General features: G+C 43.0%; 1 protein-coding gene across 1 annotated transcript in view; it reads right to left on the reverse strand.

Annotated features, from left to right (window-relative positions):
• Plxna4 (plexin A4) overlaps positions 1 to 8,755 on the reverse strand; it is a gene marked incomplete at its 5' end in the record, with an annotated part of 162,376 nt that extends 153,621 nt beyond the window's left edge. Inside the window, one exon of the mRNA XM_028781690.1 lies at positions 8,624 to 8,755. Within this exon, the coding sequence (XP_028637523.1) occupies positions 8,624 to 8,755 (132 nt within the window). The remainder of the gene's footprint in view (positions 1 to 8,623) is intronic.
• Positions 8,756 to 19,457: the final 10,702 nt, after the last annotated feature.

Below are 19,457 nucleotides of genomic sequence, written 5' to 3' on the forward strand. Positions count from 1 at the left end.
CATGATTGTAGAGGTACACACACACACCACACATGCGCACATGTATTCACACAGCATGAATGAGGCTGACAGAGACAGACAGAAAGAGGAACAAGGGTGTGTGTGGACACGTGTGTCTGTGCTCTTACCCATAAACACACATGCAACTGAACGATGCTTAGAACTGTGCAGAATAAAAAGGAAGGGGGATGAGAGAACTATAAATGACACAGTCAGGTGTGCCATGGCAAAAGGACATTGACACCTGCACTGTGCACTCATTCACTCCAAGGAAAAGTCTCTGTAGAAAGCAGAGATGCCTGAGTGAGAGCCAGGAGTCCACAGTGAGAAAACAGACACAAAGTACTGGCTTCTGATGGCACAGCTTGCAAATAATTAAACAAGGCACCCACTTTTGCTTATTGTAGTCAGCTACCAGATGTCAAGATAAGCATGCTCTAGATGTATCTAATTTAACCCTCACCCCACATATAGATTCATTCCACACTTCTTATATTCCCATTGTAAAGATGGCAAATGAGTTCCCCTCTCCACAATGGCCTCACCACCACACACCACTCTCTCACTGCAACCCTTCCATATTCTCAGAACCTCAGAGCTTGCTGTGTTTCTCTAAGCCTGGATGTCTCCTCTCCTGACAGTCACCTTCTGCCACCTCATTTTATGATGACTTTTGCTCAGAAGGTCCCATCCCCAGGAACAGTTTCCTGGGGACAGTCTTTCAAAGAGCATCTCTGTCACTCTCTGAGATACCGCTTTACTCCCAAGTCAGTCGGTTTTCCACTGTGCTCACTTACTTGACACAAGTCATTCAGCATTCCTGTTGGGGGTTGGTCTGGTGCTGCTAAATATTCAAATGCTAAATTCTATACCTTAAGATCTGGTTGCCTCGAGACTAGTGAATTGCCACAAATACCAGCTTTGCTCTCCAATTTAACACTATTGGTAAAATAAAAATAGCTACAGCAAATTACTGGGGAGAATAGAGAGAGGTGGAGTTTGAGTTTCCGGGCTGGTGGTCAGAGATTAGGGACCACGAGGAGAAAGAGGAGAGAGAAAAGGAACATGAACGAGGAAGAGGATGAGGAGAAGAGGAGGCTTACATTAGATGTGATGGACCAGAAGCACATGCCTGAATGAAGTGTGCCCCCAGGACAGACTGATGGAACAGAAACAATCCCGGAAGACACAAACAGCAAGTATTTGGGGAGCACATCTGGGGAAGTAGCCAGTCTAGCTGCTACTAGAAAAGTAGATTAGGGGTAACCCCCCAGTAATTGCACAAAGTTAAATAAAGAAATCATGGTCTTAAATCTCATTCATTTGGAAGCTAGACAGGGTTAGGTATAATTCAATTAATTTACACATTCCTTCATTTTTCCAGAAACTGATACCTAAAGGAGATGATCTTGGTGCCTGGATCCACACAGAATTCCTAAGATTTAAAGGGATGCCTGGCTCACAGTAGGTGCTCAGTAAATAGTTGTTGGGGATCCAATGAATAAAGAGGTTGAGGGAGCTAGGAACTTGGTTGGAGTTACAGAGCCAGGAAATAGCATACATGCATATGATGTCTTCTACACATACTGTCACCTGCCCACTTTATTATCTATCTCTGTTGTCATGTGGATTTCCTCATCACCACCATCCCACCATCTTTTCTCACACTTAGAGCTGGACCATAGTGAGATGTTATTTAGAATCCAAGAAAAGCTCCAAACTCCAGCATGAAGATTCTCTGGAGCTTCTATGTCTATAGGTCCATTATGTGCCACGATGACAGAATGCATGAAGAATCTTTCCCTGATTGCCAAACTCTCCTTCCCCTAGTGTGGAATACAATATATTGTAAGTGGGGCAGAGGTAGCAGAGGTCAGCATCACAAAAGGAGTCTGGGAATGGGCAAGGATGATTATAAGGCAGATCCTATTGTTGTGGCCTCTTACTACATGCCCAAGTGGAAAATTCCTCAGGTCCAGCAGTGGCATCACAGAACTGGTGAGGAGCTCACAGAACCAACACTCTCTGGATTTTACCCCAAGCTAGTGCCTAACATCTCATCTAAATCTTCTTTAGTACCCAAGGCCTCCAGAGAAGGGTTGTGCCTTATAGTTAGGCCTATGATTCTACCCATGGCATCAACCCCACAGGAATTTAAAAGATTTCTTAGGGCCTTTATTTTAGAAAAAGCATTCTCTTAGTTCCAAACACAAGAGAGACAAAGTCCTCTGTGGATCTCCATGCCAAGGCACAGAGAAGAAAAATAAGCTAACAGGGAAAATATTCAGGAAGGAACAAGAATGTCCGAAAGAAGCAATAATGCTGGTGTTGGATGGGGGCTTATCTCTAGACAGGTAATCAGCAGCACAAGAGAGAGGCAGGCATAGATGATCAGCAGGGCATGCAAAGTTGGCAAAGGTCCTTCATCTGGAAGGTACTGCACAGGTTTAGGGATACAGTAGAAGCTGGCACAAGAGCAGCAGGAGGGAATCACAGGATGACTTTGAGCAGGGTCACAGCATGGAACTAAGGGCCCAAGTCTAGAACTTGGTTTTATACCAAGAGGAACAGAAAAGCACCAGTGGCAGAAGAAGTCGGTAGCTTGCTCACAGCCTCCAGTCTCTCTCCTGTTTCTCCACTGCTCACTAGACTGCCTCCTTCTTGCTCTTGGGTGAGACACAGCACCAGAACCAAAAGTTCCATTAGACAACTGTCCTGTGGCAATCCCAAGAGCTTCAAAAGAAGAGTGGAAGAGTCTCTCTCTGCAGGTGTAGGGGGGTCACGGCTGGCATTCTCCACTACCCGCACCCCTCTGACACAGGTTCTCCACCAGCTCCCTTTGACACAGGTCCTTAATCCTGAAATGGGCTGTAATTCAGACTGCCATTGTACTGTGTGTAAGAGCAAGTCTGACCATTTCTTGATGTTGGAAAATGTAGACCCTGGGGTGTTTTTTGGTCAGCTTTCAGGGTCTAGTGATGGGAACAAGCCATAGTAACATAATTGAAACAAGAAACTCAAGGCCCTAGAATCCAGGAGCTCAGTCTGTTTATTTTCTCATCCATTTAATTCATATATACTGCATTCTTATATGTTTGATACAATTCTAGGGGGGCTATGATACATAAGTGAACTAAAAAGACAAAACATAATAACATTTCTGTTCTCATGCTGCATACACTCAAAATGAATGCTTCTGTCTGAGCCTCTCATCATATAGCCAAGGGGAAACTTTCTCAGGAGGTTGGCAAACGCAAGAGATTAAGCAGACCAGTCATACATGAACTAAAATGATGAAACATCTGCATTTCTGTTCTTGTGGTGCTCACATTCTAAAGGAGAAAGACATGCAGGTAAGTACTGTGCATAACAGGCATAAGAACTATACAAGAAGAGACTAAATATCCTAGATAGAAATGAATAAACATGACGAGTTGTTAGTTGCCGGAACTGGTGAATAGCAGGTTGGAATTTTCTGGGATCTCAGAGGAACCTCTTGGAAGCAAAGACTTGGAAGAAAGTCAGTCTTATGGTTCTATGCCTGGAGACAACTTCAGGCATAACGATCATCAGAACAAAGGCCCATAAGTAGAAGCATGCCTGGCATAGCAGAGGACTGTCACCTGGGGCATTTTATTTTCTCTGGAATACTGGAATACTTATTTACCCTACCCTGATTCTGCAGAGTTGGTATGAGAGCAGAGTGAGATAGAGGGTGATAAGTTTAGAAGTTCTAGAATATAGAGCATTAAAAGTATCACTGGGTATGGTGGGTGTGACGGTTAGCTTTAATTGCCAACTTTCCAAAATCTAGCATGACTTGGGAAAAGATTTTTCAATCAGGGTCTGTTTACCTTGTGTTGGCCTATGTGCATGCCCATGGAGGGATGATCTTGACTGCCTTAATTGATGTGGGTAGACCCAGCCCACTGTGGGCAGAACCAGTCTCTACTCAGAAGGTCCTAAACTATGTAAGCATGCAGAAATTGAGATCTCGGCAAGAAATCAAGCAAGCATGTATTAGGTTATATATCTCTGGTCTAGAATGTAGATATGACTAGCAGCTTTAAGTTCCTGCCACTGTGACGTTCCCATATGATGGACTAGAAGCTGGATTTGTAAATCAAACAAATCACCTTTCCACTAAGTTTATTTGCTTATGCTTATTAGTTGGGAAAATAATGGTGGTCACAGAAAGAATAAATGGGGGTCTATTGAAAATATCAGTCTTGATCCAGAGTGGTAGCAGTGATGTGGGAAATTATCATATTTTGGAAATATATGTGTTGGATGTAGAGTCATGTATTGAAAAAGAAGTTAAAGATGTTTATAAAGTTTTTAGCTTTGATAATTTGGTTGCTATTAAGCAAGATAGAGATTACCACAGATGAGGAATGCTAGAGAGGAAGATGAGAAATGTGGCCTTAGGCTCGTTAAGTTGAAAGTGTATGGCTTTCTGTCTAGGTGATTTATTACAGCCACAGGGATAAAACTAAAACAGTGAGACATGCCTATAATCTTAGCATTGGGGTAATGGAGACAAAGGGATCAGAAGTTCAAGGTTATCTGTAACTACATAGCAAATGCAAGTTCAAGGTGGGATACCAAATACTATTAAAAACAAATAAACAAACAAAAAAAACAGCCTTCAGATCTGAATAAAAGAAATACACAAGCCTTGTAGGTTCCCATCAGTGCTGGTATAATGACATGATCTAACCCGAACTTTAAGAAACTGGATTATTTGCTTTGAAAAAGTTGAGGAAAATAATGGAGGTTACAGAAAGAATAAATGGGAATCTATTGAAAATATCAGTCTTGATCCAGAGTGGTAGCAGTGATATGGGAAATTATCATATTTTTGTAGAGTCATGGATTGAAAAAGAAGTTAAAGATGTTTATAAAGTTTTTAGTTTTAGTTTTTAGTAATTAGGTTGTTATTAAGTAAGATAGAGATTACCACAGATGCAGAATGCTAGAGAGGAAGATGAGAAACGTGGCCTTAGGCTTGTTAACTTGGAAGTGTACAGAATGTACCTCTATGGCAATATCTATGAGGTAAGTAGCTATATTAGAAAGGCTGAGTAGAGAGCATCAGACGAGATGTGAAGCCATGAGACTGCATATCATCATTAAAGAATAATATAACACAGAAAGGATAAACAAAAGAGGAGGAGGGACCACAAGTGATCAAGAAGCAGCAACCACAGATGTAACAGGACATCCAGGATGTTAAGAAACCTTAGAAACAATAATCCAAAGACAACCTGATGCTCATAGATAAGGTCTTTGCTTCTTGAATTTCTCTGAGCCTCTTCACACAGTAGCTCCACCAAGATACCGATGCTAGGGGAATCCTTCAATGTGTTTCCATTGAAGAACTGACCAACTCAAATTTTGTAACATTATTGCCTGCTACACGTTTTTATGAATGAAGTAGCACTGTGCAGAGCCACAGCTGTTTATTTGTATATTATCAATGGCAGCTTTACGTCAAGACAGCAGAGTTGGATGAGGTCCACGGATCCTCAACTACATATTAGTTGAGGCTTTCTGGGAAAAGGCCATGGATCCCAGGACTAACTCCTTGGTATTTCATGTTGTTAACTCACATCCTTCAGGAATATTTAGGCCTTTACCCTCATGAAGGAAAAAATAGTCATCTGAAGACTAGTACATGTTACTCTTGGCTTATTCAAGCTGCCTATCACTGTTACTCTTAGGTAGCAGACAACAAAGCCAAGATTGGTAGTGTGCTAATTATTCATCAACTTGACAAACTAGAGTTACCTGGAAGAGGGAACTCAATTGAAGAATTCTCTCCATTAGATTGGCCTATGGTCATGTCGTGAGGCTTTTGTGGTTGATGTTGTTGATAAATAATTGGTGTATAAGAATCTAGCCCACTGTCAGCAGTGCCATCCATCATCATGTCTAAGAAAACCAGCTGAGCAAACCATAGAGAGCAAATCAGTAAGCAGCATTCCTCCAGTGTCTCTGCCTCACTTCAGACCTTGAGCTCCTGCCTTGGCTTCCATCAATAGTGGACTGTGATCTGTAAACTGACAGAAACCTTTTTCTTTCCAGAGTCATTTTTGTTCAGTGTTTTATCACATTCTAAGAGAAAGCAAACCAGATGTGGAACTCAAACAAAGTGTCTAGGGGTCAGCAGTCAGTTAAGGACAGGTCTGCCTTGAAATCTAGGGATTAACCTTATGGCTAAGCTTGCTATATATGTCATGTCACTTTTTGTTTGGAGCATTGGCTGTTAGATAGTAGAGGATCATTTATGAGCTCCAGAACTTACTTGACACTACATTTAGCAAATAGAAGAGTGTTTGAGTGTGAAATATCCCCCACAAGCTCATATGTTTGAACACTTGGTCCTCAGATGGTGGCACTGGTGTGAGAAGTTCTAGGCTCTTTGGATCATGGGGCCAACCTAGTAGACAAAAATGACTGGGAGAAGGTTTTTCAGGATTACAATCTAACCCCACATCTAGCCTAAGTTCTGTGCTTCTTGTTTAATACCCCGATATAAGCAAACCATTCCAAGCTCCAATTGCAATGAACTGAACCACTCTAGTCTTCTTTATCATGATGGACTATATCCCTTGATTCATCAGTTAATAAAATCTCCTTTAAGCTATTCCAGTCAGGGATCTGGTCAAAGTAGATACTAGTAACTAAATACACTCAAATGTTGTAGTGCCAAGGCCTGTGTTACACAATGTGTAACACAATAACCAATAATTAACCAATGTGTTACACAATGAATCCACCAACCCACTGGACACCAGTGTTGACATAGGCAATGGAACCTCTGACTTTCATGTTCCGTTTCTGTGAAGAGCAATTCCAAAATGAATGGACAACTGGCCTTATCACTCCTGCCTTCCCTTCCTATTCAATATTCCATAATCAAGTTCCCAGCATGCCTCACTACCAAGCCAGAGGAGGTAGAGAGCACACTAGAGAAAACAGGAGCAGATTGAAAACAAAGAGACAAGTAAGTCTTCAACTGGGTTCTTCAAAGGCAGAGGGATGCTCACACTCAGGGTTGGCAGAGAGGACTGATCACTCACACTAGGCATTTAGCTGTCACATCTTTTAAACTCCTTCCATATTTTAAGTGCCAGGTTTAGAAATTCCAAATTTCAGATCAGGTAAGGCATGTTGAAATGTTCAATATCATAATTCAGGACTTGGGCTTCCTTAAATATTTCAATCCCATCAAAGAAAGCCATTCTCCTACCTATCTCCTATGGCCATAGAGTTAAGCAAAGAGTAAGGAGTAGGGAATCACATTAAGAAAATTAAAAAAAAAAAAGATGTAGACAGGAGGATGGATTCATCACCAGCTGTTCATTGCATGTCAGTTGTATTCAATCCCACAGCAAAATATTTCACCATCCTTAAGGCACGGTGGACTCCAATGGACACTACAATGAATCCCTGTATTGCTGAAGCTGGCAGAGCCAGAGACCCACACTGAGAGAAGATGTCATCAAGCTCCTATAGAGGGTTGGGCTGCTGTGTGTTACCAGGACATAATGCACAAGTCCTGTGGGTGGCATAATGTGGAATTCATCTCCCTCACTCTGTGGAGTTGGGATAGGCAGAACAATCTAGACTCTGTCAGCAAGGTCCTCCAGAGAGTTCAGGCACAGTAATGAAGATGAATAAAAGAGAGAGCTGTCCCTCATGGCCACTGCCTCTGTCACTCAGTGCCAAGGCATCTATATTCATGAGCTCGATGGACAGCTTCCAATATGACCCACTAGAAATGATAGGGCAGAGGTGCAACAATGGCTGCCCACACTTGAGGGTTCTGTGATGTATTGTGGAATGTAACACTCTGGGCAGTGAGTTAGAGGACTATGGGAAACACCTTTAATTATATGGAATTGCCCAGGGGAATCTTCATTTGATTGCTCTAAATGGGTCACTTGTCTGCACTGAGGACCCCTGAACAACTTACTTAGCACTTGACTAAGCTCCAGAACCAAACCTAACATTGCTAAGTCCTTCAGTCTTAGCCAACAACCATCCCCCATGTACTCTCTGTTCACAGATAGGCTTTCATATAATCTTCTAGAGATTCCACAAAGTAGGAGGTACACAAGAGGGCTTGAAACACACAGTGCATCATCTCATTTCATGGCGCTGACTTTTTTTGAAGCCTTCATCCACCCGGCTCTTCTGTGACACTCACTGAGATTTCTTACTGTGCTAAATCTTTGCCATTACACAAACCTCTTCAGACCAGAAATATGACTTTGATCCGTGGTTATCCTTTCTATGGGGAAATCTGACCAAGAACTTAGGATTCTACCCTTGAGTTTTTCTTCAATGTAGGAAATGTTGGCTTTGAGCATATCCATGTCATCATTTTGAAGTCAGTGAATTTGTCCTAGACCCGTGGATATTTTCATATTTCAAATGTTCCATTCCTGTTACAACATATGCAGACCCAGTCCCCAGGCAGCATAACCGAAGGGAAACACACTGAGCCAAATAAATCAAATCACCTCTCTGCAGCTGGCCTCCTGTAGGTTTCTATGGAGCCACAGGCTAGTATTTAGTTGCAAGACAAATGTCGAGCAGAGCTCAACAGCCTTACCTGCCTTTCTGACATGATGTAGAGCTGCTCATAGTCCTTGGAAAAGGCCATGTCCCGGAGGACTGGTCCCGAGTCCACCACCTGCACAGTCTCATACTGGAGGGCATTGCCCCTGGGCCCATCAACTCGGATCTATAGAAAACAGAAAGGGAAAACGGTCAGGTAAATGTATCCGTTCCTTTTCTTTTGCTGTGATAAAACACTGTGACCAAGCCTGCTTATATAAGGAACAGCTTATCTGAGCTTATGATCCCAGAGGGATAAGAATCTGTGATGGCAGGGAAGCATGGCAGCAAGTGGTAGACATGGTGGCAGGAATGGGAGGCTGACAACTTATACTTCGAACCACAAACATGAAGCAGAGAAGACAAACTAGCAGTGGTTGAAATATTTCACTCGCAAAGGCCACATCCCATGACATGCTTCCTCCAACACAGCCACACCTCCTAAGTTTCCCCAAATAACAGAACCAAATGAGGATCAGACATTCAAATGCCTGAGACCATGAGGGACATCTTATCCAACCTACTACAATGAGTTTAGATTTGTAGTGCCCACAGCCCAGCTTCAGTCTAGAGACACTCTCAACAGCCAAGAGAGGTGGGAAACTCTGTCTCTGCAGAGTTAAGAGTTCAGAACCAAAGACATAAGTGACAGAAGCCTGCTGTGGTCTATCAATGGAAGTTCACAGAGAAAGGAAGGGAGTGAACAGTCTGAGCTTTGGAAAGAATCTGTTTTTGTTGTCTGGTTTTCTATGCCCTGGGATCAGTTCATTGAGGCCATGCTGGTCTTTAGAGGTTGAGTATGGGGCTGGTATTATGATGAAGGGTCGAGGTTGTGTAATTGAGGCAGCTTCAGAGCAGAGGATCATCACACATAAGAAAGACAAAAAGAAAGGCTAACATTTGTTAGCAGAAATGTTTTTGATATATGGACAGAGGCTTAGTCACTGAAAATTCTACCAAGATATTACTGCTCTGTTTTGGAAGAGGTATCAATCCCAGAAGCTTCACATCCCTGATCTGCTTTGGTTCATAGAAGCCAGCAGCTTACACTCCAGGGTTTAGAATAGATGATCAGTCCTGAAACAGCTCGGGAGGTTCTATTCATGACTCAACTGAAGGAAATCACAGAAAAATGTGCCTCAGACATGAGCCATCCTCAGCCTTTCAAGAATACTTAGATGATTATGAAATGATAATCCCTGGGCCACCCCCAAATCCTTCCTAGAAATATTTAGACAATCTGGAAACCACCAGAAGAGATGTCCCACCCACACCATCGCTGAGAATAAACCTAAAAAAGATTTGGACTTCCCAACTGTACACAATGCTCATCTGGCCTCTGGCTCAAGTTTCTAGAGCTCCCTGAAATTGAAAAGTGCACAGATCTAGCAAGCATCCTGCCGAATGTGAATGGCACCATCTATGTAAGTTGGGATAAGCACTCCTGAGGATGTAGCTAGGTGAGTTATGGGAGTAGAGGACTTGATTATATCCTGCTAACACAAGGTTTCCAAAGGCATCTCTGGGGAAATGTTAGTGATTTCAATAACAAAACAGAAGAACACATTGCATTCCAAGTGCGACCATTATGTAACCTTTTTAATTTTTACCTTATAATTTTCAACCTCTTAAGAGATCAAGGAGAATAAAAGAGTTACTCAGAGGAACTAAATGATAGAAAGGGACACCACAACTGGTGACAAATAATGCATCAGATCACCAGAATGCCTTGTTTCTGCCAAGTTTCCTGAACTTGGATGCCTGTTGATTTTGTGGTTGTATGTTTGATTACTTGACCACTATTTATCTTTCAAATGAACAAATAAATGAAATGAAGGCTCCTCTTTGCTGATTTCCCATTATGTTCACGAAAACAAATAACAGGAAAGGCAGCAGAAGCTCTGTAGAGTGACACTCCCCTCTGCAGTGGAAATGTCCCAATGTCCCAGAGCCCCATTTCTGCTCCCACTGCTGAGCCGCCAGTGTGCATACTGGCCAGGCATTTTCTCAACCAGAATGAAACAGAAATTCATGCAAAACCAGTCTGGCAGTGGAGTGATGGTTGTGGCCAGTGGCCCAACGAGGCTTCATTCCCAGCTAGGAGGCTCCATGGAGTGGGAGGAGAGAGTTATACTGAACACTATGGCTGATCTCTGGCTCTCTTGGGCTTCTGGAAGGCACAGGCTTCCATAGGGAAAGCTGATGGAACTAAGCTCCATCCCATGCCTTTGGTTTGATTCCCATTAGAAATTAGATTCAGTCCCTTAGCAGCATTCCTTATTACCTACCTCTAACTCCCTGCTCCTTAGGATAAGGTGACATGCTAGATGTGATAGACATCATATGAAGGAAGCAAAGATCCTACAGACATCAATGGGACAAACTTTCATAGGTATGGCCTTTTTTCTTCCCTACCCTCTCTATTCTGCTGGAGTGGGAGAGCAACTGGGACTGTATCTCTTCTCCTTCTCTTCTCCTCTACCCCAATCCAGACACCAGTTTTATATACTATATAAAGAAAAGGACTCATGTATCTATTTCCTGAGAGAACCAGACACACAATATGAGCAAAAGTTTATTATAAAATTGGCTGTTTGGTGAACAATCCTAAATTTTAGGTAGGATGGACTAGGGTCCAGCTCTCCAGACTCTACCTAGACAAATAAGAAGTACTCTTCATAAAACAGACAATGTGTCTGGCATTCACATCTCATAAATCTGTCACCAATATTAATATTGTCCATGCTTGTGGATGAGGCATGGATGGCTAAATAACCTATGCAAATTTATATGTCCAGTGAATGTGGAAATGAAATCATACCCAGACCTGCCCATGTTTCTACGAGTTTACACACTGCACTGAACCCTTACACTGGGCCTCAAACCCTAACACTTAACTCTGTCCTATAAATTTTCATTCTAGGAGTCTGTGTTGTGCTAAGGTCACCCTTGGGGTTGGGTAGAGGAAGCATGTCTTTACTGAAGTTCTTTTGGGGAGGAATGTGCATAGGAATAAAGGCAAGGCTGTGAATTTTCAAAATAATGAGCCCTTATATTTTCATTTTAGACCTTGCAAAGTATTTTTAAGAAACAGTCTCTCATCTGATGATTGAAAAATTTTTATACTGTTGACTGTCAGTGTAATCATTCTCATCTTATTGATGAATCAACTGAAATGGAAACTGATCTGAGTCTTGTCCAAAGTTCAGTGGGAAGCCAATGTCAGGCTAACCTAGAACTTAGGTCTCTCCCAATTGCTAGATCAGCACTTGCCTCCTAGCTACTTAGTTTTCCAAAAGCCTTTGACAAGGCTCCACATGGAAAGGTATTTTAACATAATGAGTCTCCATGGGATCTCAGGCAATTTGACCAAAGAAGCAGAACTGACTTAGAGACAGGAAAAGACATATTTCTGCATGGAGAAATAGAACCGAGAACTCCCTAAGCACTGGTGTTGCCACTAGTCCTTTTTTTTTTTTAATGCATGATCCAGAGATGGGATCAGGAAACTTCTAGAAGATTCTAAGCTTTGAGGGCTAACAAAAAATTCAACAATGTGGACAGAACTATAGAATGAGGCTGTGTCTTCCACGGGCTGACAGTGAGGGAGAAGCTGTTATGGGGGAGACAGTCATGCTGGTGTGAGTCTCAAGGGTGGATGTCATCTCTGTTGCAGGCCTCATACACTGTAGGGCATGGCTGGTACTCGGTAACTCATTATTGAGTAAATGAAAATTACATTCTAGCAATCAACAAGAGGCTCTAAGTTGCTAGACAGGATCAATGTAAGAGGTGTAATGAAGAAAGTATGAAGAAATGACCCCAGTATGACAGTGTTTACTTCCCATATCCCCAGGGCACTCAACAAAATGTTAGATGGAATTCCAGTGAGATGTCACAAAGCCATCACAGACCAGCTCTACCTGAGTATAGGCTGTAGCATTCAGTCCAGTCTTCATAAGGTAGAAACATAGTTCAGATGTTTGGAACTCAAGAACAGCTCAGAAACAACAGCCCAAGTCATGACAAGACAGCGTCAAGATGAAAGGAGACTGCTGGCCAGTAGTTGTGCTTTAGTCATACTATAAAGGGCACCCCAAAACTTTTAAAGTACCAGCATTAGTAAACAAGATTTGCTACTTTATACAATGCAGATGATACTGGTATGTCATCTAAGCAGTGGGAAAAGATCAACAAAGGATTCTCTAGTGTTTAAAGGCATAAGGTGAAGGGAGACCAATTGTGGGTTTGGGGGGGTCATGAATGCAAACTTGGATGAAGGAGGATGTTAATCTCTGGAATGATATCCCCACTCTGTGAGTTCCCTCTTGTAGTAACATGCTCATTCACTGTGTATCATACATTTGAGGTGGTTCCAATCTGACCTTCCAGGAGGCTTGGCTCCTGAACAGTTCAATCTTCATACCAATGAGGTCTATGAACAAAGGGGTTTCAAATGCTGCTATTGGTTCTTTCTGGGCAGTCTGAACAACTGTTTGGGATATAAGCACAGCCTTCAATGACAATGGATAGGAGACAGCACGGGAAGGTCACATGACAAAGGGCTTTCAATACAGCACATCTGACCATGAAACATTGACTAAAAACACATAGCAGATAACTTAAAAGCCACTATGAGTTACTAAATCTCTTAGGTCATTAAAAAGACTGAACAAGAGGAGTGAAATTGATGGTATTAATGGTTTCTTAAAGTTATAAGAGCATGGCAGGAAGATAAAACTGAATATATGAAAAGGGTAGCAGAGGGGGAAGTGTGGTCATTTTCTTCAACATTGTCATGAGGTTGTAGTAAAGGAAGAAGATTTATGTGCCTGACTATTCCCTGTGGCAGAGAGGAACCCTGGGATATTCTAGACCAACATTAGACAACAGAAATATCTAAACCACTAATATAGACCATATATGCTATTAAAATTTTCTAATAGTGGCCACACATTTTTTTTTAAAAAAAGCTAATAAAGTTAATGATTATAACATTTTATCTAATCTAGTATGTCCTAAATATGATTGGATTAATATACACATAAGTACAAAATTATTGATGAGATATTTTTATATACTTCTGATCCTGAATCATTGAAATCTAAGGTATATCTTACATATATTATATATCTCATTTGGGACATCTACATTTTGAGTGCCCACTATGTGGGTAATGACTACCATATTGGATGATGCTATTCTAGACTTCTTATACCTACACTCTCTTTCTATATTTACTATCTAACTTAACTCAGAATTTATCTTGGTGACTATCCTCTTGGGGGTACCATAGGCATAGGTCTTACTCAATGACAATATACTAGAATCTCCCAGGGACCTACCATTTGTAGCATATCCCAGTGTGTTTCATAGTCCTCATGTTTGTGAAGTTTGGGAGCTGTAAGCATCAATCTGCGGTATGGCCTCTTTCAGGCCAAGAAAATCAAGATGCTCAGATTCATGGCCCTGGTTCTGATCCAGCCTCACACTTGCTAGGCTCTTTTGGACACACTCATAGCTTTCCTTCCCAACCTCTGCACATACCTCCTGCATGACAGGACTCCCAATACCCTGGATGTTAAACAACATATATTATATCTGCTTGTGGTATGAGATCAACCAGCCAAACGCTTGCTGTGGGAGCAGGTTTCTGAAGGCTTCCAGCTATACCAGCTATATCTGCCGGGGAGAAGATGGCAGGCAGACAACTAGATGTTAGTGGGCTAACTACCAAATACACAGATGCACACCAGTATTGACAACTGGAGAGGCCACACTAGGACTTAACTATTGAATATTACCCCTTTGTGGCCCATACAGACACCTCTATTACAGCATTGAACGTGTACTGTTCCACTCCCTCCATGTGTCTTAGCAGGGATACACACATACACACACACACACACACACACACACACACACACACACACACACACACACTGGGTAACCAGGCTCTTCTACCCTTCTTCTCCAGCCAGTCAGTCGCCAGCCCAGAATCTTTCTAAGCAGCCAGCCGCTGTCCTTCCAGCCTTCTGGCCCCCTGCCTATCCACCAGTCGGCAGGCAAGGCACCTATCTCCATCCCTGGCACAGTGAGTCTCTGGGCTGCCAGGCAGACTGCTATTGAAACATCAGCAGGGTGGCCTCCACAAAGGTCAACCATCCAGGGAGCTCCTGGCAGCTGCTTGTTTGTTTATTGGAACATTATCTGGGCCGGGCTGTTTATTTACATCCATTGAAGGACTGAACAATAAATATCGTCTCCCAGTAGCAGGCAGATGCTTGCACTAGAGCATTCTGGCTGCCGTCTTGCTTGAAATAATCTCCCTAATGAGCAAACAGTGCCATTCATCTCAGAAGACTCGGGCCACCCCTGCACCCCCCTCTTTCCTCCCTCCCTGAATATTCTCCTCTAGCTTTGCCATGAACAGCTACACCTGCCTGGATGCTAGGCTGTGTCCAGGTACAAAAATTAGATGTCCCCCAAACCTGCCCTAGAAGACAGGGGAATGGAGGCAGAGCTGTTAATGGAGGGGGGAGGGGTACAGGTTAAACTTAGAGGTGTGCCCCATCCCAGTCTCAAGTCTCTACTGGGAGCCTCAACTCAAACACAGAGGCACAGAGCAAGCTAGCTGGGAGCCCAGATGGGAGAGCTGACAAGCCCTCCCTCTCAGGAGGTATACCCCATTTTCAAGTCAAATTAGAGCTATGTTCTGGCCTCCCAAGTGTTCAGAATCTGAAGAACGCTCTACATAGTAAAATGCATAGCAGTTTCCAAAGTTAGACTTTGCTGGGGCAGACAGGAATCAGCAAAGTGCCTAAGGGGGAAGGAGAAGGACTCTGGCTCTTCTTCTCAGAAGCCTCGAGTACACGACTCTGTCTATCTGTTTCCTGGGCTTATCACTGAGGCAGAAGTCGTGATGAGGACTTGGTAAGAGATGAAGACCGGGGAACACTATAGGGCTCTGATTCTCTCAGGAAGACACATCAACAGCCATTTGATCCTAGGTGGATAGTTTGTTCATTTAATTACCACAGGTGCTAGTTGATATAGCCCTGGTCACCTTTTTCAGTATTTTGTCACACAGGTTATAGAAGCAGATAAAAGAAAAAAAAAAACTATACCACAGAATGCCAGAGTCAGTGACATAGTTAAGTGAATGATCTGAGAAACTAACTCTAGTATGGGATGCTACAGTATCACACACATACATATACCACACATGCACACATCCATTTGTAAACATACATGAACATGCCTACACATATACACAGGCTTTGTCTCCAAAGAAGAAGTGGGTCTCAGTTGAAACACAGCCTTTAGAAGTTCCCGGTGTTGTTTTATGAAAAGCGGCAAAGGGCTGATTTTTCAACTCTGATAAGAAGGAGGAAGAGGAACTGGGGAGGTTGCAGGAGATCATAACTGAGGCCAATGTGAGGCAATGCCCAAGTATCTTGGCTGGTGGGTGTTAAATATTTGGGGAAGGTGATGCATCACTTCTTCTTTATCCCTGGGGAGGGGATGCCAGCTTTGTATGCTGGGGCTTCATGTTCTCATCTGATTCTTGGCATTGAGAAGTATACACACTACCAAGCAGGTTTCCCTCATGCCTACGTAGCCTCTTCCTGCCAGTATGCACCAAACTATAAAACCAAGACATCTGTTAAGAAAATCTCACTCACTTTTGCCTTGAATTTCCCCAGGGCTTTTGTTTTAAAAATTACCCCCGGTCCCTTGCTGCCACCTCCCATCTGCCTTCTCTAGCCCCCTTTATTCTCTCACAGCTCCTGTTGCTCTATGCCTTACTGTACAGTGTTCTCGGTTATTATGCTTATTGTGTGACTTCTTACTGGAATGTAGAAACCTTTATCAAGGTATATCTCTCGAACCCTTGAACCATGCACAGAGTAGCTTCTAGGATGTTTGCTAAGGGAGTGAATAGATGAATGAATGAATGAATGAATGAATGAATGAGTACAAATACTCATTTATTCACCCTTATGATGTATGTTTTCCCTATTTTACACTGATGGAAAAGGATGCTCTTCCTGGAAGATCCATGGGCAAGATGGTGCTGGAGCTTCCCTTCATAGGCCCTGGTAGGCAGTTGTGCCCTCTTTCCCTGTCAGTGTGACTTCTACTACATGGAGTGGTGTGCCTTCCAAATCTGAGACTTAGAAAGTGGGCCTGGACCCCGCACCCATGTTTATCCTGTTTAAGTTGCTCCAGAATAGCACAATGAAGCTCTTTGTTTTGATTTCCTGATCCTAGCCAGGAGAAAGAGAACGCAAAAGGAACAGCAAGTCTGTAAACAGCAATTAATTAGACAGGCACTGTGTGCGCATGAATCCCACGCCACATCCACTTTACCAAACACTGCCGGCAAAACTGGTCCCTTTGGGTCTCCTATTAGACACATTCAAAGGGCTGAGTGATGACTTCTATGTAGTCATTAGATCTTTCCCTGCATTGTCCAGATCAACGCCCCCCCCCCCCAAAAAAAAAAAACCTGAGGGACCTTGGCCTATTAACTATACGTATGCACAGGTGGTACACAGAGAAAATCTCCCAACTGTTGAAGGTGAAGAATCTGAAGAAGTGAAAACCAAAGTTGACATAGTTCATCTAAAGCAAAGACCAGAAACGGCTCAGACAGACATATTTACAATACAGACTACTTTAAAATTATCTCCTTGATTCTACCAGTCCAAGAGATGCCTCGGGAGCTTGCATTACAGACTTGCAGGTTTGAAAGCTTGGTGTTATTAGCCACCTTTTGTCCTGACTAATCTTCCCTCACAAACTTTGCTTGGCCATTCCTCATGTTTCTCTGTCTAAATGGGAGCCTGGGCAGACTGTTCTCACTCCTAGAAACGACTACAAATGGGTAGTTAGTTAATTCACCACCTGCCACGAGCCAGGTACCTTGCCATGTGCTTTACATGCATCAGCTCGTTCTGGTGCCTGGCAGATGGACCGAGCTCATCCGTGCTATGAAAGATCAGAGTCCTGGAGATGGGACACATTGGCAGACAGCAGTAAAGTCCATGGGCAAGCACTGTGAATCCTGGCTCTGACACTTAGGAACTGTGTGCAGTGAGACAATCCACCCAAAGTTTTCCAAGAATCACTTCGCTCATATTAAAAGCAGGATAATAACAGCTTAATCATTATTGATATTGTATCAGTATGATAATGTCCCCGAGCATGTAAAATATATAATAAAGGGGTAACCATCATGTTTCAATAAAAACTAGTAATTGCGGCTGGGGAGATCATTCAGTCAATAAAATATTCACCTTGAGAACATTAAAACTCGAGTTCGATCCCCGAATCTACACATAAAAATAGATGGATATGGTGGTGCATATTTCTAATCCAGTGCTGATGAGTTGGGACAGGTGGATCCAGCCTACTTGGCTACTTTCAGACCTGTGAGACCTTATTTTTATGAATAAGACTGGAAGCTTCTAAAGACTGACACTCAAGCTTGCCCTCTGTCCACACGCATGTGCACACACAGAAATATGTCCACCACCTGCACACACAGAAACATGCTACATGCAAAGTTACCATTAATGAAGAGGTGAGTGTGGAGGAGCCACAGCAAGTGCACTGACTGTGGCTATGAGGGGCACTCTGCACTCTCTACAGGGAGCTAAGACCTCCTGTCTAGCTAAAGCCATAGGGAAATGGACATGGCTTGGAAATGGTGGACCCCTGCCCGAGCTGGTGCACCATTGCTTTTTGTGGTTGTTTTTAATCTGAAATGGACAAATTCTAACTCAAGTTAGAAGGTGTTAGCACACAGCTGGATACAGACATGACAAGTGTGAACCAGATGAGGATGTCTAAGTTTCATTCAGGTTTGACTCCTTTACATCCCCACCTTCACCAGTCTACACATACTTCTGGTCCTCCAGTCTCTGGGTCCAAAGACACTCCTCCTGGACACTCTCTCCGTTCCCTCCCATCTTTCCCAATAACAGTGGAATATTAGCTATCTAAAGCATCGCAGGTCCAATCTCTTCAAGATGGAGTGGGCCTTTGTAAATAGTCCTTTCATCTGTGCCCCCACCTCATCCCCTTCTGTTCCAGTTAGTTTTATGTCAGTCTGGCACAGAGTTACCCGAGAGGAAGGAATCTCAATTAATAAATGCCTTCATGGGATCCAGCTAGGAGGCATTTTCTCAATTAGTGATCAGTGGAAGAGGGCCCAGCTCACTGTACATGGGGTCAGCCCTGGGCTCATGGTTCTGGGTTCTATAAGAAAGCAGGATAAGCAAGCCATGAGGAGTAAGCACATAGTAGCACCCCTACATGGCCTCTGAATCAGCTCCTGCCCTCAGATTCCTGCCCTGTTTGAATTCCTGCCATGACTTCCTTCAATGATGAACAGCAATATGGAAGTATAAGCCAAACAAATCCTTTTCTCCCCAGTTTGTTTTGGTCATGATGTTTTGTCACAACCATAGTAACCTCAACTAAGACACCTTCCTTCAATCTCCTTTCTGCTTCCCTTAACCTGCAAGTTCACCAGTGCCTCTGAAACTAACCCCAGGGTACTATTAGAGATTTTTTATTTTTATCATATCTGTCCATTCCCATTACTTCCTCAATGTGACATCTGCCCAAACTGTGCTTGCCATCGAGCAAAAAGCTACCAATACTCTAACTGACTCCAAAGCCACTTCTTTCTTCCTGTTATGCTTCCTGCATGATCTATTTCCATGCCAGAAGGTCAAAGTCCCGGGGCAGATGTTCAGGGGCCAGGCTCCAGCACAAGTCATGGACCTATCCATACTCCTACCATCCTGCCCCCTGTT

Source organism: Grammomys surdaster, unplaced genomic scaffold (assembly GCF_004785775.1).
Source record: "Grammomys surdaster isolate TR1022 unplaced genomic scaffold, NIH_TR_1.0 514, whole genome shotgun sequence".
In the NCBI taxonomy this organism is placed as follows: Eukaryota; Metazoa; Chordata; class Mammalia; order Rodentia; family Muridae; genus Grammomys; species Grammomys surdaster.